The sequence below is a fragment of the Ascaphus truei genome, chromosome 13 (assembly GCF_040206685.1).
Source record: "Ascaphus truei isolate aAscTru1 chromosome 13, aAscTru1.hap1, whole genome shotgun sequence".
In the NCBI taxonomy this organism is placed as follows: domain Eukaryota; kingdom Metazoa; phylum Chordata; class Amphibia; order Anura; family Ascaphidae; genus Ascaphus; species Ascaphus truei.
Genome location: NC_134495.1, coordinates 4,237,700 through 4,263,717, shown reverse-complemented (window position 1 = coordinate 4,263,717; position 26,018 = coordinate 4,237,700). Strand labels below are relative to the sequence as shown.

At 44.3% G+C, this 26,018-nt stretch overlaps 1 protein-coding gene across 2 annotated transcripts in view; it reads left to right on the top strand.

The window, feature by feature from the left end:
- WSCD2 (WSC domain containing 2) overlaps nucleotides 1-26,018 on the top strand; it is a 237,435-nt gene that overhangs the window by 137,286 nt on the left and 74,131 nt on the right. For both annotated transcript variants that reach the window (XM_075568128.1, XM_075568127.1), the window contains 2 exons: nucleotides 1,774-1,958; nucleotides 16,643-16,764. In XM_075568128.1, coding sequence (XP_075424243.1) covers nucleotides 1,774-1,958; nucleotides 16,643-16,764 — 307 coding nt within the window. The remainder of the gene's footprint in view (nucleotides 1-1,773; nucleotides 1,959-16,642; nucleotides 16,765-26,018) is intronic.

Here is a 26,018-nt window from a genome sequence, read left to right as displayed (position 1 = left end):
AAAAAAAAAACAGCACCAGATTTACCACAGGAAAAAAGAAAGCAGGGTGAGTTTCTTTTGATACATCTGGTGCAGTTCGTTAGCACTGGATTTGCCCCAGTTTTGCATCTTGGAGGCTGTAGTTAATAACCCCCATAATGGGGGCAGAATGGTACAGTGTTAATCAGTATATAACAGCGATCAGAAATGTGTTCTTGTGGTTGTACAGTAATTGTAATTGTACTTGTACTGTGCATTATTTATTTTTTAAAGCAGCTATCCCCTCAGTAAAATCCCCTTTCTTGGAGGGTAGATAAAACATGCGGCTGCCTTACACTATGAGACCTTCCTTGAACCTGTTATGGGCAAATGTTATAATGGAAGAATAGAGCATGAGCTCAGTGGGCAGCCTCCTGCTGATGTGCCAATTAGTAACAGCGACCCAGTTACTGATTAGCTAATTGGCAGCTTGATGTTGGAGAATATAATTGTCCATTCCACACTCCCCTCAGGTGGCCAAACTTTGGCAAACAGTAACCTCCAAACTTGGGGATCCTGCTGTGTAGAATAGATTGTATCCTGCCCAGGAAGATACCCGGTTCAAACCATTTAAGAAAAGAAAAAACTCTGAGAGAAATATTCTGCAGATTGACACTTGGATAATTATATGTGAAATGATATTATTGTTCTGAGCTACTAACTGTTCCAGGTACAACGATGTAAATGGCTCAGTGACACAAGAAGAGCATATTTGGCACACTGTATCTTCTTGCTTAAAGTAAGAAAGAAGATGTCACTGACACTATAAGCTTATCATAATGCCCTTTCGATACCCCTAATACCCACCCTAAATATTTGCTGGACAGAGGTAAGACTGGGATGCTTGTGCTCCAGGACAAACACAGATTCAAGTGCTGTGAAAGAGGAACATGTGCAGTGCGGATTGCTCTTTTCACACTTCAACCTTCCTTAGGCCGAGTTGCATTTACAGGAGCATATATTTGTGCCATACCCATAAAATGTTCAATAACCTCTTTATTTTGGCAATCAGTCCATCCTGTCTTTCTCCTGCGTTGAGCACCACATTGCTGATTAAACTATTTCACTACTTTTGATTAAAACTGCCATCATAACAACAGCCAATTCCGTTCCTTTTCCCACTCGCCCGCATGCTCCATAAATCTTCATTTCATCCCCGTACACCTTAATGGGGCTTATTTCTCATAACGAATCCATGTTTTGCATTGCAATAGCTGGGCTTTACAGTTTCATTTAATCAAAAACTACTTCGCAATATAGATCCAATATTTGCTTTTCTCCTATGTTAAATAAAATATAGTGCATATGAAAATCCGTAAAACATTTCATACGGATACATCTTGTGGCCAAGAAATAATTGTCCCAGACTCCTGACTGAAATTGAACAAGACAATACACATGATCAATTTCTAGGGATTTCATTAGTTCACTTATCTACCGTATGGTTCTTTCATTGTATCAGTTTGGAAATTACTGATTAATAACCAAATATATAATCAGGGGTGGGAACGCCATTCCTCAAGGGCACCAACAGGTCAGGTTTTCAGGATATCCCTGCTTCAGCACAGGTGGCTCAATCAGTGACTCAGTCTTCGGCTGTACTACCTGTGCTAAAGCAGGGATATCCTGAAAATCTGACCTGTTGTTGGCCCCTTAAGGACTGAAGTTGCCCCCCCCCCCCCATTAATTAATCACCCTTAAATTGGTAACCCCCAAAGAGTACACATTCAGCGCTGTTTCTTTGTGTCTGTGCAGGGGGTACATGTATGCTGGACTCGAATTTGGAGCAGAATGTTACTGTGGTCATAGAATCAAAGCCTTAAACGTCAGCGAGTCTGAGTGTAACATGGAGTGCAAGGGGGAGAAGAGCAGCCTGTGTGGCGGAGTGAATCGGCTCTCCATTTACCGGCTGGAGCTAACCCAGGAGTCTGCAAGGAGGTGTAAGTACTGCAGTCCAAAAGTCCAATTACAGAGGCTGGAAACTAGCAAGGACTCCATGCATCAAGGCACTTTCAGCGTTAAACCGGGGCATCTCCCTGCATCTCCCTGCATCTCCCTGCATCTCCCTGCATCTCTGTATCAAAGCAGTTTGCTCCTATTTTGCCTCCTCTGTCCCAGCTTGCACCTTGGGGAGAGTCAGTAGGAGGAGTTGGGGGGAGTTACATGGGGCACAGGTTATATTGAGATGTATCACATTCTGTGTCCCTGTCCCATCTTGCACCTTGGGGAGAGTCAGTAGGAGGAGTTGGGGGAGTTACAGTAGAGGCATCTCTTATTCGAACAAAAACCAGTGGCAATTCCCCAAAAAAACCAGGAAACACCCAGGTACATTCTGAATACATGCCTTAAACTTTCCTTAAACTAGCCCCAGCATTTCGGCATTGATTAATGGCCTATCAGATTAACAGCGGGGGTCCCTGGCCGTCCCATTCAAACTGAATTGGACTGCCAGGGATCCCTGCTGTGTTAATCCTATGGGTCGTTAGTCAATGCAGAAATGCCTTAAACGTGCCTCAAACTAGCCCAGAACATACCCAGCACACACCCAGCACATACCCAGAATGTAACCCGGCTAGTTTATGGTAAATGTTAGAATAAACGTTGCCTCTACTGTACATGGTGCACAGATTATAATGAGATGTATCACATTCTGCGTCTCTGCCCCAGCTTGCACCTTGGGGAGAGTCAGTAGGAGGAGTTGGGGGGAGTTACATGGTGCACAGATTATAATGAGATGTATCACATTCTGCGTCTCTGCCCCAGTTTGCACCTTGGGGAGAGTCAGTAGGAGGAGTTGGGGGGAGTTACATGGGGCACAGATTATAATGAGATGCATCACATTCTGCGTCTCTGTCCCAGCTTGCATCTTGGGGAGAGTCAGTAGGAGGAGTTGGGGGGAGTTACATGGTGCACAGATTATAATGAGATGTATCACATTCTGGGTCCCTGCCCCAGCTTGCATCTTGGGGGGAGTCAGTAGGGGGAGTTACATGGGGCACAGATTATAAGGAGATGTATCACATTGTGCGTCTCTGCCCCAGCTTGCACCTTGGGGAGAGTCAGTAGGAGGAGTTGGGGAGAGTTACATGGTGCACAGATTATAATGAGATGTATCACATTCTGCGTCTCTGCCCCAGCATGCACCTTGGGGAGAGTCAGTAGGAGGAGTTGGGGGAGTTACATGGGGCACAGATTATAATGAGATGTATCACAATCTTTCTTTCTCTGCTCCACTCTTTATGCCTTATATTTTCCCCCAAAAATAATTATGTGAATACGGGGAGGGGTGGTTATTTTGTGAATGGGGAAGAGGTTATTATGAGAATGGGGGAGGGGGGTTATTATGGGGGTGGGGGGTTATTATGTGAATGGTGGAGGGGGGTTATTATGTGAATGGTGGAGGGGGGTTATTATGTGAATGGGGGGTTATTATGTGAATGGGGGTGGAGGGTTATTATGTGAATGGTGGAGGGGGGTTATTATGTGAATGGGGAAGAGGTTATTATGAGAATGGGGGAGGGGGGTTATTATGTGAATGGGGGTGGGGGTTATTATGTGAATGGTAGAGGGGGGTTATTATGTGAATGGTGGAGGGGGGTTATGTGAATGGGGGGTTATTATGTGAATGGGGGTGGAGGGTTATTATGTGAATGGTGGAGGGGGGTTATTATGTGAATGGGGGAAGGGGGTATTATGAGAATGGGGGTGGGGGGTTAATATGTGAATGGGGGTGGGGGGTTATTATGTGAATGGTGGAGGGGGGTTATTATGTGAATGGTGGAGGGGGTTATTATTTGAATGGGGGAGGGGGGTTATTATGTGAATGGTGTGGTTATGTGAATGGGGAGAGGGGTTATTATGTGAATGGGGGAGTGGGGTTATTATGTGAATGGGGGAGTGGGGTTATTATGTGAATGGTGGAGGGGGGTTATTATCTGAATGGTGGAGGGGGGTTATTATGTGAATGGTGGAGGGGGGTTATTATGTGAATGGGGGAGGGGGGTTATTATGTGAATGGGGGAGGGTGGTTATTATGTGAATGGTGGAGGGGGGTTATTATGTGAATGGTGGAGGGGGGTTATTATGTGAATGGTGGAGGGGGGTTATTATGTGAATGGTGGAGGGGGGTATTATGTGAATGGGGGAGGGGGGTTATTGTGTGAATGGGGAGGGGGGTTATTATGTGAATGGTGGAGGGTTTATTATGTGAATGGTGGAGGGGGGTTATTATGTGAATGGGGGAGGGGGGTATTATGTGAATGGGGGAGGGGGGTTAATATGTGAATGGTGGAGGGGGGTTATTATGTGAATGGGGGAGGGGGGTATTATGTGAATGGGGGAGGGGGGTTATTATGTGAATGGTGGAGGGGGGTTATTATGTGAATGGTGGAGGGTTTATTATGTGAATGGGGGAGGGGGGTATTATGTGAATGGGGGAGGGGGGTTAATATGTGAATGGGGGTGGGGGTTATTATGTGAATGGTGGAGGGGGGTTATTATGTGAATGGGGGAAGGGGGTATTATGAGAATGGGGGAGGGGGGTTAATATGGGGGTGGGGGGTTATTATGTGAATGGTGGAGGGGGGTTATTATGTGAATGGTGGAGGGGGTTATTATTTGAATGGGGGAGGGGGGTTATTATGTGAATGGTGTGGTTATGTGAATGGGGGAGAGGGGTTATGTGAATGGGGAGGGGGGTTATTGTGTGAATGGGGGAGTGGGGTTATTATGTGAATGGGGGAGGGGGGTTATTATGTGAATGGGGGAGGGGGGTTATTGTGTGAATGGGGGAGTGGGGTTATTATCTGAATGGTGGAGGGGGGTTATTATCTGAATGGTGGAGGGGGGTTATTATGTGAATGGGGGAGGGGGGTTATTGTGTGAATGGGGGAGTGGGGTTATTATGTGAATGGTGGAGGGGGGTTATTATCTGAATGGGGTGGGGGGTTATTATCTGAATGGGGTGGGGGGTTATTATGTGAATGGTGGAGGGGGGTTATTATGTGAATGGTGGAGGGGGGTTATTATGTGAATGGGGGAGGGGGGTTATTATGTGAATGGTGGAGGGGGGGTTATTATCTGAATGGTGGAGGGGGGTTATTATCCGAATGGTGGAGGGGGGTTATTATGTGAATGGGGGAGGGGGGTTATTATGTGAATGGGGGAGGGGGGTTATTATGTGAATGGGGGAGGGGGGTTATTATGTGAATGGTGGAGTGGGGTTATTATGTGAATGGTGGAGGGGGGTTATTATGTGAATGGGGGAGGGGGGTTATTATGTGAATGGGGGAGGGGGGTTATTATGTGAATGGGGGAGGGGGGTTATTATGTGAATGGTGGAGGGGGGTTATTATGTGAATGGTGGAGGGGGGTTATTATGTGAATGGGGGAGGGGGGTTATTATGTGAATGGTGGAGGGGGGTTATTATGTGAATGGGGGAGGGGGGTTATTATGTGAATGGTGGAGGGGGGTTATTATGTGAATGGGGGGGTTATTATGTGAATGGTGGAGGGGGGTTATTATGTGAATGGTGGATGGGGGTTATTATGTGAATGGTGGATGGGGGTTATTATGTGAATGGGGGAGGGGGGTTATTATGTGAATGGGGGAGGGGGGTTATTATGTGAATGGGGGAGGGGGGTTATTATGTGAATGGGGAGGTTATGTGAATGGGAGAGGGGGGTTATGTGAATGGGGAGGGTGGTTATTGTGTGAATGGTGGAGGGGGGTTATTATGTGAATGGTGGAGGGTTTATTATGTGAATGGGGGAGGGGGGTATTATGTGAATGGGGGAGGGGGGTTATTATGTGAATGGGGGAGGGGGGTTATTATGTGAATGGTGGAGTGGGGTTATTATGTGAATGGGGGGGGGTTATTATGTGAATGGGGGGGGTTATTATGTGAATGGTGGAGGGGGGTTATTATGTGAATGGGGGAGGGGGGTATTATGTGAATGGGGAGGGGGGTTATTATGTGAATGGTGGAGGGGGGTTATTATGTGAATAGTGGAGGGGGGTTATTATGTGAATGGGCGTGGGGGGTTATTATGTGAATGGGGAAGGGGGGTTATTATGTGAATGGTGGAGGGGGGTTATTATGTGAATGGGGGTGGGGGGTTATTATGTGAATGGTGGAGGGGGGTTATTATGTGAATGGTGGAGGGGGGTTATTTTGTGAATGGTGGAGGGGGGTTATTATGTGAATGGGGAAGGGGGGTTATTATGTGAATGGTGGAGGGGGGTTATTATGTGAATGGGGTGGGGGGTTATTATGTGAATGGTGGAGGGGGGTTATTATGTGAATGGGGGTGGGGGGTTATTATGTGAATGGGGAAGGGGGGTTATTATGTGAATGGTGGAGGGGGGTTATTATGTGAATGGGGGTGGGGGGTTATTATGTGAATGGTGGAGGGGGGTTATTATGTGAATGGGGGAAGGGGGTATTATGAGAATGGGGGAGGGGGGTTATTATGTGAATGGTGGAGGGGGGTTATTATTTGAATGGGGGAGGGGGGTTATTATGTGAATGGGGAGGTTATGTGAATGGGGGAGGGGGGTTATTGTGTGAATGGTGGAGGGGGGTTATTATGTGAATGGTGGAGGGGGGTTATTATGTGAATGGTGGAGGGGGGTTATTATGTGAATGGGGGTGGGGGGTTATTATGTGAATGGTGGAGTGGGGTTATTATGTGAATGGTGGAGGGGGGTTATTATGTGAATGGGGAGGGGGGTTATTATATGAATATTGGAGGGGGGTTATTATGTGAATGGGGGTGGGGGGTTATTATGTGAATGGGGGAGTGTGGTTATTATGTGAATGGGGGTGGGGGGTTATTATGTGAATGGTGGAGTGGGGTTATTATGTGAATGGTGGAGGGGGGTTATTATGTGAATGGGGGAGGGGTTATTATGTGAATGGGGGAGGGGTGTTATTATGTGAATGGGGAGGGGGGTTATTATGTGAATGGGGGAGGGGGGTTATTATGTGAATGGGGGAGGGGGGTTATTATGTGAATGGGGGAGGGGGGTTATTATGTGAATGGGGGAGGGGGGTTATTATGTGAATGGGGGAGGGGGGTTATTATGTGAATGGGGGAGGGGGGTTATTATGTGAATGGGGGAGGGGGGTATTATGTGAATGGGGAGGGGGGTTATTATGTGAATAGTGGAGGGGGGTTATTATGTGAATAGTGGAGGGGGGTTATTATTTGAATGGGGGAGGGGGGGTTATTATGTGAATGGTGGAGGGGGATTATTATTTGAATGGGGGAGGGGGGTTACTATGTGAATGGTGGAGGGGGGTTATTATGTGAATAGTGGAGGGGGGTTATTATGTGAATGGGGGAGGGGGGGTTATTATGTGAATGGTGGAGGGGGGTTATTATTTGAATGGGGGAGGGGGGTTACTATGTGAATGGGGGAGGGGGGTTATTATTTGAATGGGGGAGGGGGGTTATTATGTGAATGGGGGAGGGGGGTTATTATGTGAATGGGGAGGGGGGTTATTATGTTAATATGGAGGGGGTTATTATTTGAATGGGGGAGGGGGGTTATGTGAATGGTGGAGGGGGGTTATTATTTGAATGGGGGAGGGGGGTTATGTGAATGGTGGAGGGGGGTTATTATGTGAATGGGGGAGGGGGGTTATTATGTGGAGGGGGAGGAGGGTTATTATGTGAATGGGGGAGGGTGGGTTATTATGTGAATGGTGGAGGGGGGTTATTATGTGAATGGTGGAGGGAGGTTATTATGTGAATGGTGGAAGGGGGTTATTATGTGAATGGTGGAGGTAGTATTATGTGAATGGGGAGGGGTATTATGTGAATGGGGAGGGGTTATTATGTGAATGGGGAGGGGGGTTATTATGTGAATGGTGGAGGGGGGTTATTATGTGAATGGTGGAAGGGGGTTATTATGTGAATGGTGGAGGTGGTATTATGTGAATGGGGAAGGGGGGTTATTATGTGAATGGGGGAGGGGGGTTATTATGTGAATGGGGAGGGGGTATTATGTGAATGTGGGACTGGTTGAGCACCCCTGGGATAGTTTTACCTATGACTTTGGAGACTGTTTGGTCTATCAGTTATAGCAGTACCCCTAGACTACAGGATTAAATTACTGTATATTTATTGCAGCTCACATTATTGTACCTCCAGTCTAATTTGGGACTGGGAGTAGTGTGACCCTGACAAACTTCAAGTCATTTAGCTTCCCTTTCCTTCCCCCCTCACCCCCTCCTCCATTTTAAGTTGCATTATTTTAATTGGTTTATATGAAATCTTATGTTTTATTCACATTCATAACACATGCACTTTTGATTTATCACAACTATTTGGTGCGCACGGTATGGCCTTTATTCTGTAAGGTGAGACGTGCGTTCGCTTGAAATGTCCCATTGACTTTACTGGGACTTTTCATGCGCATCGCACAGTCTGCGTCTGAGACGCGCCTGAGATACCTGGAAAATATTGCATATTCTCATTTGAATATTATTACCCACACACCTCTACGTGTTGTATATAGTTTTTTTTTCCATTAGCGAATTTTACATTTTGCCTACTTTTTGGCTTGAATTTAACTCGCCATTAAAAGTTAAACTCCTGAACAAATTTTGGATTTCAAACCTGTGATCCTGCGCTTCCCTAATATAGATATAGATAGATATACAGTATACAGATACACACATTTTCACATGGCTATTTTTGTTGGGGAGCTTTCAGAAATCCATTTAGTGATTATGTTCAGTATAATTGCATTGTTCCAACGTACGGGGAAACAGCTACAGGCGCGGAGAATCCGGCTTGTGCCGCTATCACAACACAGGCAAACAAGTTCTTCAAAGTGCAGGTCTCCTCTGGGACAGAGATACACAGTGCAGGTATCCTCTAGGACAGAGGTATACAGTGCAGGTCTCCTCTAGGACAGAGATACACAGTGCAGGTCTCCTCTGGGACAGGGATACACAGTGCAGATCTCCTCTAGGACAGAGGTACAGAGTGCAGGTCTCCTCTAGGACAGAGGTACACAGTGCAGGTCTCCTCTAGGACAGAGATACACCGTGCAGGTCTCCTCTAGGACAGGGATACACAGTGCAGGTCTCCTCTAGGACAGAGATACACCGTGCAGGTCTCCTCTAGGACAGAGGTACACAGTGCAGGTCTCCTCTAGACAGAGATACATAGTGCAGGTCTCCTCTAGGACAGAGGTACAAAGTGCAGGTCTCCTCTAGGACAGAGATACACAGTGCAGGTCTCCTCCATGAGAGAGGTACACAGTGCAGGTCTCCTCTAGGACAGAGATACACAGTGCAGGTCTCCTCTAGGACAGAGCTACACAGTGCAGGTCTCCTCTAGGACAGAGATACACAGTGCAGGTCTCCTCTAGGACAGAGGTACACAGTGCAGGTCTCCACCAGGACAGAGGTACAAAGTGCAGGTCTCCTCTAGGACAGAGGTACACAGTGCAGGTCTCCTCTAGGACAGAGATACACAGTGCAGGTCTCCTCTAGGACAGAGGTACACAGTGCAGGTCTCCTCTAGGACAGAGATACACAGTGCAGGTCTCCTCTAGGACAGAGGTACACAGTGCAGGTCTCCTCTAGGACAGGGATACACAGTGCAGGACTCTTCTAGGACAGAGGTACACAGTGCAGGTCTCCTCTAGGACAGAGATACACAGTGCAGGTCTCCTCTAGGACAGAGATACACAGTGCAGGTCTCCTCTAGGACAGAGGTACACAGTGCAGGTCTCCTCTGGGACAGAGATACAAAGTGCAGGTCTCCTCTGAGACAGAGATACAAAGTGCAGGTCTCCTCTGGGACAGAGATACAAAGTGCAGGTCTCCTCTGGGACAGGGATACAGAGTGCAGGTCTCCTCTGGGACAGAGATACACAGTGCAGGTCTCCTCTAGGACAGAGATACACAGTGCAGGTCTCCTCTAGGACAGAGGTACACAGTGCAGGTCTCCTCTAGGACAGGGATACACAGTGCAGGTCTCCTCTTGGACAGAGATACATCGTGCAGGTCTCCTCTAGGACAGAGGTACAAAGTGCAGGTCTCCTCTAGGACAGAGATACAAAGCAGAACTCTACTCACACGTTCATAATGATGTTCTCCATTTAATGTGACAGCCAAGAACAGAGGAGAAACAGCATTTCAGGTTCAGATACTGGATGAAAGGTCCATATGGAACCAGCGACGTGGTTATTCCTCTGTTCTTGGCTGTTACTTTCATAATGATGTTCTCCATTTAATGTAACAGCCAAGAACAGAGGAATAACCACGTCGCTGGTTCCATATGGACCTTTCATCCGGTATCTGAACCTGAAATGTTGTTTCTCCTCTGTTCTTGGCTGTCACATTAAATGTAGAACATCATTATGAACGTGTGAGTAGAGCTCTGCTGTGTATCCCTGTCTTAGAGGAGACCTGCACTTAGTATAATTGGAAGACTGTAGCCTGTATTTGTCATGCGGGGGAGTAGCAATTCCAGCCCAGACTCACCCGAGCTCGGCCTTTAAATATTAGTTTTATTCCAGTCTTCATTGCAAGCTACAAAATCAGAATCCACCATTCACCCCTCCGCCTCCTTTTCATACTAGCTTCTCCTTGGTGCGGGACACTTACCCTTTGCCCTACGCCTTCTATGTCAGGGTAGTAAAGCCAAAGTTTTCAATTCAATACATCGTTACCTACACTACGTACACCCAGAACAACAATAATTGTGTGCTGAACACAGACTGTGACGGGCCGCACGCCTTTTCTGCTTTACTTCCTTATTTAACATTTGATTATTTATTGTAGTTTAGATTAACCAAAAAAAGGTCTTTGTGTCTGGTTTCAGTACTTTTTTTTTAATACCCAAAAGAACACCTGCATTTTGCAAAAAGTCAGTGTTAGTAAAATAGATTATAAGTATACAGGCATTCAAGAGTTACACAGTATATGCTTTACAATGATCTAACACATCCATAATGAAGCAAGCGTTCATGCCTCTCTTGTCGCTACTGAGAGAGAAGAAAAAAGATGATGCCGTATTTTGTTCCAGCATGAAATGTAGTTATGGAAAAAATACATTTATTAACACGATTTCCAATTTTTTTTCATGGCCGTGAGATTACTGGGAAATGGGTGTAAGTCTTCTAGAAGGCCTGTCAGTTATATGACTTATGTGCCGTCTTTGTGTGGATAATGTTTTATTCAAGTTCACTAGATTGTCCATAGCAAAATGTAATATCCACTTCAAGTCCTTAGTCAGATATCATCATATCACTACTTCTACAGAGTATGTTTCATTATACCTTTCTGTACCTATGGTGACGTTCTTCTGATAACTCAACTGCCTTGTAAAGATAAAATTGCCCAGCACTGCAGATTAATAGATCTATAACAAGCTAGCTAATCATCTTCAGGGAATGATTTTTCATCAAAACTTGCTGTCATAAGTTGGAAAATGCTTTCCGGTTAGCAGCAGACTAGCAACTGTCTATTTGAAAGATTATTCTCTTGCTTTTGGGCCATGTCAGCATAATCTGACATGAAGAAATATCTTCATCAAAGACCTTAGTCCCTTGAGATATTATTCTGTTACTTTAGTTGGAAACTGGGAAATTGCTCAGACCACGGGGCAAAACTGAGGCTACAATGAGTCTTGTATAGCACTTGGTTTCCAAGTTTATTTTGGTTAAGGAACACTAAGTTAAATATCTGAGGAACCCCCAACCCTCTCTAATAGCGCGTCTGAGATCAGATGCATTGTGAGGAACCCCAATCCTCTCTAATAGCACGTCTGAGATCAGATGCATTGTAAGGAACCCCAACCCTCTCTAAAAGCGCATCTGAGATCAGATGCATTGTAAGGAACCCCAACCCTCTCTAATAGTGTGTCTGAGATCTCATGCATTGTAAGGAACCCCAACCCTCACTAAAAGCACATCTGAGATAAGATGCATTGTAAGGAACCCCAACCCTCTCTAATAGCGCGTGTGAGATCAGATGCATTGTAAGGAACCCCAACCCTCTCTAATAGCACGTCTGAGATCAGATGCATTGTAAGGAACCCCAACCTCTCTAAAAGCGCGTCTGAGATCAGATGCATTGTAAGGAACCCCAACCCTCTCTAATAGCGCGTCTGAGATCAGATGCATTGTAAGGAACCCCAACCCTCTCTAATAGCGCGTCTGAGATCGTATGCGTGGTAAATTCTTCTGTATTTTATACAATTTTTAAATGAGCAGAACATTGCAGCGGACCTTTTAGGGATGCCCGGGGGAACCCAAGACTTCCTAGGAACCCTGGTTGAACAACACTGACCTACACTGTGCAGGTGGCTTGGCTTAAGTTGCCAATATTCACTTCCATGACAATATTATGAGCCCCAACCACTTGCGTAGATTAGGCAATGTGGCAGTAAGTTGGGGATCCCACACTGTAGTTTATTTGATATCTTTAATGGGGCTTCCTTACATTTGCTTTAGATCCACATAAGGCCTATAAAGATTTAATTTTAAGAATACTGCTTAGTTAAAATGAGCTACAGTGCATGTACATTTTCACTGGCTTTTGCTTTACAACTTCCAGCAACATGTCTGATTCACAGGAGAAGGTGACAATAACTTTAATATATAATTATAGGAGATGAAATTCACATTCCTGGGTAATGATTGTGGGTTCTTTGCCCTTTGGGAATGGAAGAGGTGTTACCTCATTAGGTGGGTAGTATATTAACCTTCATCTGACCAAAATGGCCCTGCAAATCCAAAGGACGATTTCCCTTTGATGAATAAAAATGAGTATTTATGTTCTGCACCTGACTTTATCCTTTGTGAATTTGGTGTCTAATTATACATTCTAGATATGCAATCTTCTTTCCTGTTAAGCCTCTAGACGTGCAAAGCTCATTAGCACATGGTTACATTTTGAAAAAGGGAACTTAGGTAAATTAACATATCTAGAGATCATTATTAAGATATTTGCATAGGGGATAAATGCAATATGGCTTGGAGCAGATGTATTGCATGCCAGTTGAACACATATGGGCCACTCGGCATACAGTATATAGCAGCAATAGTTATATAATGGGAAAAAATAGTGATCGCCACTAAAACAAGTATCCCACTCGTCACCAGAAAACAATGACAGAGAGAAACAAAATGAAAAAAAAAAATCAATTTACTAATAATATATAAAATATAAATAAAATAGAGTCCCAATACAGCTTCCAAGTGAAGGGAATCAAACAGATCTTAAACAATCGCAACAGGAGCTCCTTGGGGAGCAGATGGTCAGCTTGCAACATATCAAAGAATAGAAGACAATAAGGAAATACGATGGGGATATCATGAGTGGAAGTGCAGGTTCAATAAAGAAACTCTATACACTCCCAGCGTTTTTCCTTCTCAGCACCAGGCAAACGGAGGGGAATAATGCTGAACGCGCAAGCATTTGTAACATTGCAGGTGCACATTATTGGATCTTTTAGGGATTTATGCATTACATACAGGAGCATTATTGGACTACGGTGTTTTTTCTTCTTCTTTTCATTACCATATAATAATACCGCTATACACTGCGGAGAGACGTCTCTCCTTCCATCTGGTGAAGAAAATACAAATGGTAAACACTGAAAAGAAGGAATAACTGTGAGTGTGTGGAGTCACTTTATGGAACCAGACATACTTCCCCATCGTGTCTCCTTCTCGCCTTGTCTTCATGTATATGTCGTAAGCTGACCATCGGACCGTCTGCGCCCATAGGAGCCCCCTTTGCGTGTAGTTATAATATTCCTGGGCTGTACTAGTCTAATACTTCCCCTCAATTCCCGACTACCACCCACTCTATCCACCTTTAAGACCCACCTTAAGACACACCTGCTTAAAGAAGCATATGAGTAACACCGTGGCTAATACTAGACACATGATACTGTACATAAAGCTTGGCCCCCTGCAGACGCACTTACAGTACTAGAACGTCCTCCTACTGTCTCTGTACGTTCTCACTAGCATACTGTACATACATACATACATATACATTAAATATATTGGATTTATGCATTTGGATAATTAAATTGTTAATCATTAAAGAGCCTGTCCTAAGATGAAGAGTCTGTCCTAAGATGAATTCATATGATGATGCACAATATAATACTTAGAAATTATTACACTGTTATTCTATTTCAGAGAATGCTAGAGATAAGAGATTTCCCCATCTCTAAAAAAAATAATGGAATAGCTGTAAATTAGTTGTATTTACTAAGTGAGCAACCAGGTTTAGAACAGAAGCAGTGCCTGGTGTGAACTATGCAGCACATATAAGGAAGGGGGGTGGTTCTCGCCACAGCAGTGTAGATGGAAGCAGCCTAGAGACGACCAGCACTCACACGAAGCTGTGGTATCCAGTCCAGGTATGACTAGGAACTGCGCCTTCTCTCTGTGCCTCCTGTATAGCAGCACACGCCGTCAGTGCTGCACACTTGCCCTCTCTCCTCTCAGTAAAATCGGCAGCATTCAACTCCAAACCCTCACACAGCTGCTACAGGTTCCTCCACACGATTTCCTGATCAACCGATGACGTCAGTGCCATAATTCCTCTCAAGTGGATAAGTATCGGCTCCGATCCAGTATCGGTGGATAAGTATCCACTCCATCGCACACTATTGCAATATATTCTGGCTGCAGTTTCTCTCCCTGATCCTGAAGGCCAAACAGATTGTCTCCCATGATTGTTTTTCACACATTGAAGTGAGTGCATGTCCTGGCAGTGAGTGCGTGTCCTGGCAGTGAGTGCATGTCCTGGCAGTGAGTGCGTGTCCTGGCAGTGAGTGCATGTCCTGGAGGCCTCTCGTTGTTTTTTAATAAATTTGATTTTTATACAGTATTATGCTATGGAGCTGGCGTTTCTTCTTCTCTTTTTTCACACACACATATATATATATATATATATATATATATATATATATATATATATATATATGCAGTGTTCGACAAACCTATACATTTGCTCGCCCCGGGCGAGTGGATTTAACCCCCGGGCGAGTAAATATTGGCCCAAGCAGCACACGTTTGGTACTAGGTGGCGAGTAGATTTTTTTGTGTGGTGAGTAGATTTTTTGGTGATTTGTCAACCACTGTATATATATATATATATACTGTATCCATAAAAGAAAAAAAAATGTTGATTGCCCTTTTGAGTGTAATCTATGTAATGTTTTTTCTTATCTAAATTGGGTTGGTGAAGGACTCCCATATTGTTGAACTGCCCCGCATGCTCTAGCAAGACTCCATTCTGTGTAAATAACACCCCGTGAGCCCCACTTGTACTTTTATTTCTATATAACTGTAACCCATATTCCCCCCCTCCCCCCAGACACAGATGCCATATCTAGGGTGTAGTGAGGGCTGGCTACATGTGCTTTGGTGGTGCGTACCTGCAGGTAACAGGAGGGCCTGAGCTTCCCGCGATGATGTTGGGGACACAGGACAAGGCTTCTGGGGTAGTTGCCTCATTCTTTAGTGGTGGTGCAGCGCCTCCATCCTCTATAACTTCCCAGGGATATGGGGTAGGACCCTTATAGAAGAAATAACCCTGGTCCCAGGGTGGATGCTCCAGAATCACACACAGTCTCGGGTAAAATCAGCAATGTCTCTCTTTATTGTCTCTAGCTCGCACACAGCAGCAACAACAGCAGCACACAAGGAGATCCCAAGGTGTACAGCCTTTCTCCTCTCCTTTCCTCCAAGAGGTACTCCGACAGGATGGTCTGTGAGGGGCCTCAATACCCCAATGCCCACCTCAGAGGGTATCCTCTGGGTGGGGGTAGAATCTCCCCATCACCCCCTCATCGGGGTGAGGGGCATTGGTCCACCGGAGCTCTGCTCACTCTCCAAATGTATTAGGCCAGAGTTCTCTTTCTCGCTCTCCTGCTCCCAGGGCAGAGCTCGACCTACTCCTTTGCTCCAACTCCCAGGACAGACAGACAGTCACTCACAGGAACTGGCTGCTAAATAGAGTCAGCCCCACCTCTCATGATGTCAGCAGGACCTCCCCTCTGACTCATGCCTGCAGCAGAGTCAGGGGCCTGCATCTATCACTCAAGGCAGGGCGTGAAGGGGGAAAACCCATGATTACTACTGGCGCCTGCCTTTAACAGGACTTACCACAGTAGGAGAAAGATATGTATAGCCCGTGCTGTTTACAGGGGGCTACATAACTATATACTGTATATACTCACACACATACCATCTGCTCTGCTCAAATGTAACCACATGCAAATAATTTGAAATTTAAGACCCGGGCTATTTACTGTATAAAGTGTCACAAAAAACTGGTGTATTGCTCAAAACTTAGGTGCAAATTGGGTCATTGTGACTCTGTGTCACTTTTCATCAATGTACCATGGTGCCCTGCTGCAGTTGAACTCCATTGGTGTCAGCGAGTGTTATGGGGAGCGGTTATAGAAGAAGTCACGGAAAGAGAGAGTCAGTGTAAGAGACCTATAAATGGTGCCGTAACCACTTCACACGTCTGCCACAGTGTAGCGCTACCTTTTGTGAGCCACTTCAACCTCTCACTGGGTATCAGTCGTGGTTGTTGTTGACTTTCTGCTTCCTTGTTTCTATCTGCAGATGGCAGCGCTATCTTTCGAGGATGTTTTCACCGCCCAGATAATATATCTCTGGCTTTACCGGTTAGCAGTGTCATGATGAACATGTCTGTGGACAAATGTGTGGACTTCTGTTCTGAAAAGGTAACTAGAGATGCCGTGGGTCCTTGTGCTGTGGTCTTGGCTAAAGTCTGTTGGTTTCGGTTTTGACTTTGGTTTGTAGTGAATGAGGTAAATGTGAACTCAATAATGATATATACAGTGTGTGAGTGTATGTGTGTGTGTGTGTATATACACAAGACCACCTCCAATAGCGTAATACAGTTTCAATAGTAATATGACGTTAAAACAGGTATAGGATATGCACGTACAAAGGGATTTTGGGTACAAGCTCATCAGGTCCTTAATTGATTACACTGGCAGCTGGACGTCTTTCTCCCATAGATTGATTTCTGTGCCGTCTGCAGCCGGGAGGGGACACTTCTCAACACCTTTCTCACGGACTGCCCCACACCTCTGGAATGCCCTTCCACTCAATACCCGACTAGCACCCTCTCTATCCACCTTTAAGACCCACCTTAAGGCACAACTCCTTACAGTAAGGAAGCATATGAGTAGCTCCATGGGCTGATAATTTACACCTCATACATTAACCTTGGCCCCCTGCAGATGCACTTACCAGAACGCCCTCCTACTGTGTCTGTACATTCTTCCTACCAACCAATTAGATTGTAAGCTCCTCGGAGCAGGGACTCCTTTTCCTAGATGTGACTTTTATGTCTGAAGCACTTCTTCCCATTATGTGTTATTTGTATTATTTGTTATTTGTATGATTGTCACGTGTATTACTGATGTGAAGCACTATGTACATACACACACACATACACACCCATACACGGCACGACAAATGCACTCGCCCACTTGCCTGGGGCGAATGCATTTTACCCGATGGCGAGACTTACCGGTGGTATGTGCAGCATCTCCTGGCATTCTCCTGCAACTTCAGTAAAAATGGCCGCGGCATCAAATGACGACGTGTTGCCAAGACAACGGGACGCCACGTGACGTCTCTGCCCCCCCCAACTGAATCTCTCCCCCCCTCCCCTCCCTCACCTTAGTAGATGGTCTGATGACTGCTGCTCTAATTTGATCAAGAAAAAATTAAGGTGCTCTAGTGAAGAGTGCATAGTGATCTAGCAAAATTGCCAGTAAATAAAGTGTGAGATACAGCGATTTAAATAAAATAAATTAAGTGCTTAGTGATAAATATGCAGCTCAAAAACCCAAGGAGGATGGTCCGAATTCCTCCTCAGTTGAATGTTGCAGCAGAAAAGATTGGGGAGCGCAGTAATCACCATATATAGAAAACAAAATAATACAAATAACGTTTTCACTGAGGATGATATAACTGTTTAGTGTCAATGAAATGGGAACTCACATTTCTTCAGAATTTAACCAGCATTTCCTAAATCTGTCTTTAGTAAGATGGTAGATGGATAATTAACCTTTAGGTTTCTTGTGATGTGAAGTTCTACAGATGTCCAGTGTTGTGGTATTCTCAAATCAAATGGAAACAACCATAGCGTGAACTGCACCAAATAGTTTTATAAACCATTGAAAAATGCACTTACAGTACAGCGTTATATTAGCATAGGCATGTAGAGCTATAGTTGTCCTGGATAGCTGCAGCTCGACCGCCCATCTGTGATCCAGCGTCTCCTCTCCACTGACACTTCTGGGTGTCGTCACCCCCTTTGTCGTCACTTCTGGTATCGCGGGTCGGAGTAGGGACAGCAAATGATCCGGGTCTCTTAGGCAAGAAGGCAAGCAGCCTGGCAAGGCACTTGGATCGACTCAATGCGTTTCCCCAAGGTAATTGGCTTAGTCAGGAGTCATGATTGTTCAACACCTAGTCCAGGGCTAAATAGCCCTGTTTGAGTGTTGATTGGTCTGAATCACTCAGTCTTGACACACTGATAGGTTGTGAGGGGAATGGGATGGACAAGTTGCGATTGGACTATAGAGATGTGTCTTACATCATGCATCCAATCGGATTGGAGCTGTACCATCTGACCATAAAATGTGACGTCACAGGCCCTATATAAGGTCTGTTCCGTCTCATTTTACCTCAAGAAGACGACGGGGCAACTTCCGTTAGGGATTTAACATGGGGCACTTTGGATTGACAGATGAAGAAAGAACATTAAAGAAAAGAAAATAATTACAGATGAAGATAGAAGATGGTGATAGAAGATTAAAGAAAGTAGATTTTTTTTTTACCTGATGCTGGTCTTCAAGGTGGGTGGTGTTGGATTGCGGGTGATGACATCGCGGTACGAGAGCTTCCAAATATGCCGGGATTCGGAGGGTGAAGACTTCTAAAGGTAAGAAAATATTGAATGTATGTAATTGTCTTTTTTTTAGGGTACAGATCAATACAGTGACAGCCGATACATTTTTTTGGCAAATGCTTGTTTCTATTGAATATTTTTTTCGATTTCTGTTTCTTGTTTGGATTAAATTGTTTTGAATTTGGATGGCTTGTTTTTAGTACTTTAGGATTGGTTATAATTTTAAATTAATTATTTGTTTTGTTGGCTACTGGTTTTACGTATTTAATTGATTGGTTGGATAGATTTTTATTTGTATTCTTATGTTTTGGAATAACATAATTGTAATTATTGTGCTGTTTTACTAATAGATTAATGTAATTGATGTGTAGTTGAGGCTTTTTAGTTCTTTTAATGTTGGGGTGTTTAGGTGCTTGTGTATTTCTTTGATTATTGTGTATTTTGGGCCTTAATTATTTTTATTAGGTTGACCATTGAGTGATATAGCGGCTTATCATGCCCATATTATATGGGTATGATATACCACTGTGCCAATCAATGGGTACAGAGTGGGTATAGTGGGGCTGGGGTGGGTGGTTAGGCCTCCCGGGTGGGTAGCGGGGTTTAACCCCTTAATTACTATAACTGTTATTAGCCGCTATGGTGATTAAAGGGTTAGGGGCCATTAGATTGTATTTTTTCTTGTATTCTTGCTGGCATCGGAGGACACGAACTTGCAGTATGCTGACGAGAATGCTGTTCCTGATGGCAGGGGTAAGTTGAATGCTTTATTTACTTTATTAATGCTGGCTGGCTAAGGTTTGATTTAATAATGGGCAAATGCACTATTATCCATATCTGGATGTGTTTGGGGGGAGGGGGTAGTTGGGGGTAGAGGAGGTGGGTAGTAGGGTTATTGTGTTTTAAAATGTTTATTCTGGGTAGCGAAGATGGGTGAAGTTGGCATTTGGCCCTTAGTGGGTGTTTATACCTACCAGGTAAGTGAAGGAGAGTTGGTTCAGGCGGTTCACAGCTCGCCGTAGGGGTACAATCAAAAGTATCCAAACGCAATCAGAAAAAAGGTTGTTTAATCAGTGCATATCAAAGTCAATCTGACTCTTTGACAAAGTCCTATTGGTGGGCGAAACGCGTCAGAGTTACTCTGTGGCAGATTGACTTTGATATGCACTGAATTAACAACCTTTTTTCTGATTGCGTTTGGATACTTTTGATTGTACCCCTACGGCGAGCTGTGAACTGCCTGAACCAACTCTCCTTCACTTACCTGATTACTCGTCTGGAGCACGCTCTTTAGCGCACCTGGTCAGCGTTCCAATTTGCAGTGTTTGAGGACTGAACTCGACGAGTCAAGATTGTGAGTACTACTCTTTGTGGGGCTGTGTATGAGACGCCGGGATGTGTGAGGGTAGCGGTGGAGATCCGCTGTGGTGAGCCGGTACATAGTTCCATGCAGGGAACACGGCTTTACTGTTTACTTTTCTCCTTACCACACTATGGCCCTGTCCTGATGGTCAGTCTCGGGTACACGGTCTTACTCCCTGGTTTATGTTTCTAGGATTCAGGACACTGATCAGTAGCGCCTTCTTTTCTTTATTATTGCCTCTATTGTGGACATTGTGGATATTGTCTATACTATTTGGAGCATCGGTCTTTGGAGTGTATTCTCTGCTTGTTTATACCTACCGGGTGGGTAGCAGGTGGAGTTAACACCTTCATTACCTTAGCGCTATTAACCGCTAAGGTAATGAAGGGGATAACTCCACCCGCAACCCCCCCGCAAGGCCTAAACACCCATCAGGGGCCAAATACCACCTTCACCCACCCCCGCCACCCACAATAAACATGGCAGTCGTAGTTAACCCCTTCATTGCCTTAGCGGCTAGCTGCTAAGGTAATGAAGTTGCCTGTAAATGCATTTTTATTGCATGGGATTGATGCCGGGGGTCTCCGGTGCTGATATTAATGGGTTTCAGCTCCGGAGACTCCCGGCATCAATCCAAGGCAGGAAAATGCATTTTTTTCGAAGTCCCCTCTCGCTGCCTTATCGGCAGCTTCTCACCACCCGTCACGCCAACTTTTCCTGGCGGGAGGATTTTGAGAGGAAATCACCATTCTAGAGACTCGATTAGCCCGATGACCTGCTCGAGGCTACTAGAATTGCACGAATGTGAGAACCTGCCGATACGTGGCTTATCGGGGCTCGGCTGGCAATTTGAGGGGGAAAAAAAAAAGGCTTTTATCGTCCACTTATCGAGGTTTATATCATAGGCCCCGATGAGTGCTAGTTACAGGTTTTATACTAAAGTGCAATCATTACTCTGCCCCATTCATTTGCAGGAACGGGGTTTTTTCAGAGGCAGTTTATTAAGTGTTGATATACTGCATATAGATGGTAATGGAGACGCATGAGATTATTGTTGCTGAATTATGGATTTCTCATCAGCTGATGTTGATGGAACTGTGCGCTCTGACGGAACACCCAGCGCCTTGCTGCTAACCATCTTCCAACGTCCTTTATCCCATGCATCTACCAGAGTTATTCTAATCATTTACAAAGTGTGACCTGGACATATTGCACATTTCATTCATTGAAACGAGCGTATAAATGACCCTGCTCAGCACAAATTAAAAAAGAAAAAAGAAATGATTCAACAACAGTGCAACAGAATCTGGGATAATGAAATGACATTAACCCTTTCTCTGCAACACGACGGGCAAGAGGTTAATATTTGTATGACATTTAACCCTTACGTTACAAAGAAACTGTCCGCTGCAAGTTCCCCATTGTAGCTCCGAGCTTTCCCACGGTTAGTGATGACTATTATTTGATATGATATGTGTTGAAGAATAGAGATGGGCAAATGTATCAAAATCCTGCACACGGAGACACCTGTGCACCAAAAAATGCGCACACCTGTGATACCTGGGAAATATTGTAATAGGAGTGATTTGCATATTTCCCAGGTATCTCAGGGGTGCCCATTTTTTGAGGTAATATATGAAGTTTACTAGACTCTTTATGTATGTGCCTTATCAACTCACAATGTTTACAATAAAATCGGACATGTCACACTTAATAAGTGTATGTGGAGAGATCATCTGCCGGTCGGCTCACCATCCCGTGATTCTCCGTACACCTCGGTCACTGCCTCTGCTGCGTCACCGCACGGCTTGGCGTCTGACGTCAGATCCGGTCTCCTCTTACGGGGGTGGATGGGCCATCCGCGATCTTCTCCAGACTGCTCCGCAAAAGAAACTCCCACTCTACGCGTTTCGCTACGTAATCACGTCGGCTTCATCATGTAGCGGTGAAAATTAGCAAAAAAAGGCATAAATGGGATATATGTACGAAAAGAGCAGGGACAGGACAGAAGGGAAAATGCAATCAGGCAAGACTTTAAAAACCAAACACCCCAAAAAACAGTTTCCCTAAACCACCAGGAGAAAAATAAACACGTTTTTACCGTTTTCCTTTTCTGTCTGTTTTTCATCCTGATCACATACTTTATTCTAAAATTCTGTCATTTTCCGACTAGAGATGAATAAAAAATGAATATGGATTTTTACTGTGACATAGCGTTAAAAATAAGGTCCCCAAGTTTGACAGGCTATAAACCTCACTGGCTAACACCTGTGTCCGATACAGGACATGTGACCGTGATGCTCAAACCTGGACTCCAGATTTACCAAAGTAATACAAATCGCATAGCGTCTGGTTATTTTCCTTAATGCACCAAGGAGCCAGGAGATATTGAGATGACCCCCGCAGGCTCCTATTCAGTAGGCTGCAAAGTACTTTATCCAGCGCATGCTAGCAAATATTTAAGCCCCATTCATGTGAATAGAGCTGACATCTTCCACCGCAAGGTTAAGACTGCTTCATAGCATAGTGAATAGAGGTCTGCCTGTAAAGGGTTAATTCCCATTAAATCCATTAATGAGACTTCCGCCTGACCGGTGCAGTAACTCGTACTGGGACTTGATGAATCTGGCCCCCATTACATCCCTTCCGACTTTGGGAGGCCGCTTATGGCCCATTGACTTGTATTGTCTGTAAAGTGTCTTATGGCAGAAGCAGGCGTAGTAACTATGGCCATTTAAAGCAGCCGTCCAAGCTGGGTTTATTTTTTATTTTTCCCCTTTAATATCTACATCAGTACAATCCACACAATGATAAGTAATTAGCTGAGCTGCCAATCGATACGTTCTTTTGTGATCGATCAGCGAAGATTTGGCTCGGGAGTTCAATAAATGGCCGTCAGTGCAGCAAAAGAGGACCAAAGATGCAAAGTTCTGTGGGGGAGATCATGTGACCAGGCAGTTACTAGATCCAATTGGTGCACTGCTAGAGAGAGGGCGTGGCTCAAAAAGGGGTGTGCCAGAGCCTGTTTCAGAAGAGGAAGGGGATGTGACTTTGTAAATGGTTGCTGTAGAAACAAAAAATGCATTAAAAATTTAATTCAGAGTTTAAAAAAAAAGAAATGCTACAAGTATTTTCTCATAGTACAGAGCTGATTTATTTTAAAAAAAAACCATGTAGGATATTGGTTGGTCTGCAGGTTTAATGGATAAACACCAAACCATCAAAACCTAAAACTATTACAAGTGTGGATGTGAGTTGTTGCTTTCTTATCTCTAAATGTGGTTGGATGTGGGATTCTTAAGTTTAACATACAGAGAACTAGGCAGATCGCTAATGTCACATGCTCAGCCTTACTAAACAAGTCAGCGAAATCAAGGAAAGTTACACTTGCTCCTTTTTGCTTAATTACAAGGTGCATAAATACTGAATAATGAATATAAATATATTTTAATCTTAACACAGAAAGCATCTATGGGATTTTTAAAATAATGAATGGCTCAGCGGAGAACGCTAGAGAGCTGGTCCCCACTCCCCGGGTTATATTACAGAATGTAAACGTAATGAGATCCTCCGAAGCTAATCTATTGAGTCACTAGACCATAGCTGAGAGGGCCCTCTGTAAGTGGCCATGCAATTTGTTTAGCACAGTGAAAACATCTGGTACCTCACTGCCAGCGATGCTTAAGCAGCGTAGAGAGGGTTTAAAACCTGCACCCTTTTCATAGGCTGTGTCCAGGGCGCAATAAGAGTTGCAAATCTGCCAGGGAATTATTCAAAGCTGCAACTATTTCCCTGACCACCCAACTCGTTGATCCATTGAACAATAAACCCCTTTCATGTGGCATACTCACTGGAAGTGACTGGATGCCATATAACAGACATGGCGCCATATTTATTAAGAAGTGTTACTCCATAAGACACTGTCATTCTGAAAAAAACAAACCGCTTAGAACATATTTACTTCCTAAGCCAATGGCCATTGTGAATATGTGTATTATGTGTGCGGTGTCTTATCATTGAATAGTAAATATGGCTCATTATACCATTCTATTGATGCTGAGAGTTACTTGTCACATGCATTCCATGAAACATCCAGATGTTTTATTCTGCATTGCCCCAATGAGTGATGTAGATGGATTTTAAGGCAATATGAAGATTGATTTTGAGGTGTGTTGGTCACAGTATTATAATGGGATTTGCATGAGTCCTGCTGCCATTTTTGTTGTGTAAATAAAACCCTCATCAGAATTACTCCAAAAACATGTTCAATACATTTCTTATGTTTGACATTGATGCTAGTGTTTCCCATCCTCGTATGGACTAGGAAACAAACTGGGACATATTTACTAAGCCATGCTGAAAGGTTTCTTATGGAGTGTGACAGGGTGAAGTCCGGTACTGATAATTATGCCTGGGAAACATACATCTGAGTCCTCCATCCAGCACTCAGAAGGTTAACCCAGTAAGAATACTTGAGCAATCAGGAAGTAAGCTGAGACAGCTGACAACCAGCTTGATAAGGAGGCTACTGCCTGTAGTAGGGGGCTGACTCAGACTACAGAGCTGTCCTGTGCAAGCGCCTATCCAGAAGGATTTCTTAAACTCTCTCTAGGGACAAATATTCCCAAACAAAGATACAGTAAGGACTTTAATATTGTTCCATAACTATTGTGGTATATGTTTAGAGGTTGGAACTGGACAAAGCCAGCCCAATAGATAGGGCCTGGAATGTTTAGCAAGATCTCCCTAAATGGGGGTAGGCGTTCTTTTTATGAGTTTTGTTTTGCCTTAAAGGGACAGTGTGCCCAAATGTTTATTTGTGTTGTGGAGAAATAAAACCACTCAACATTTGGTTTACCCTGAAACTGCACATGTGGACTATTGTCTGAACTCGCCTATAGGCCGTCCTGCCACATGGAGTAGCACCGTTTAGTGAATAAGACTCCAGGGGGGCAAAATAACTCCACCATATGTATCAAAGAAAGAAGTCCCATTTAAATCACCAGGATTTTGTATTCTTTGTTACCCTTGTGCTTTGATACATAGACTGCATTATGTTTTCTTGCCTCCTGTCACAAATCTTCAATTCAAGAGGTGGATATACACCTACTGTGCTGTTTCTTTGAGAGCTTGACTTGTGGAGATGTAAATAAAAGTCTGTGCCCTAAGCCCCTAACCCTGCGCTTCTGCGGCACAGGGTGTTAAATTGCCTGTCAGCCTCAGAAATTCTTCCTCGTAACCCTGCACTTTAAAATCCAAATGAGGTCACAGAAGATGCAGTCTGAGGGCTTTTAAAACCCTTTCTCTAGGTGACAAAACCACAAATTACAGGTGCAGCATCAAAGAGCATTATTTTCATGGAAGAATCTTTACTTCTGATGTATTAGACTCGCGTTTCATCTATTTTCTAAAAATGGACATTTTTTAAAAGATAAATATAACATGGAAGTGGTAAATATAACCATTTCTGAACAGTCTCAGTGCTATGGATCGATTGTCTGATGGCCTTATTTTGTAGCCCACATTTTTCTTTGCTCTGCGGTTACTGCTTAATCCTTTGCGTAACAAATACTGTACACATTACCTGTGCTCCTCCCTTTGTGACGTGTGCAGCGGGTAAAAGGATTGACCTTACATTTATAGAAAACAAAGAACAGATCCTGTGCTCCTACCAACTGGGCAGG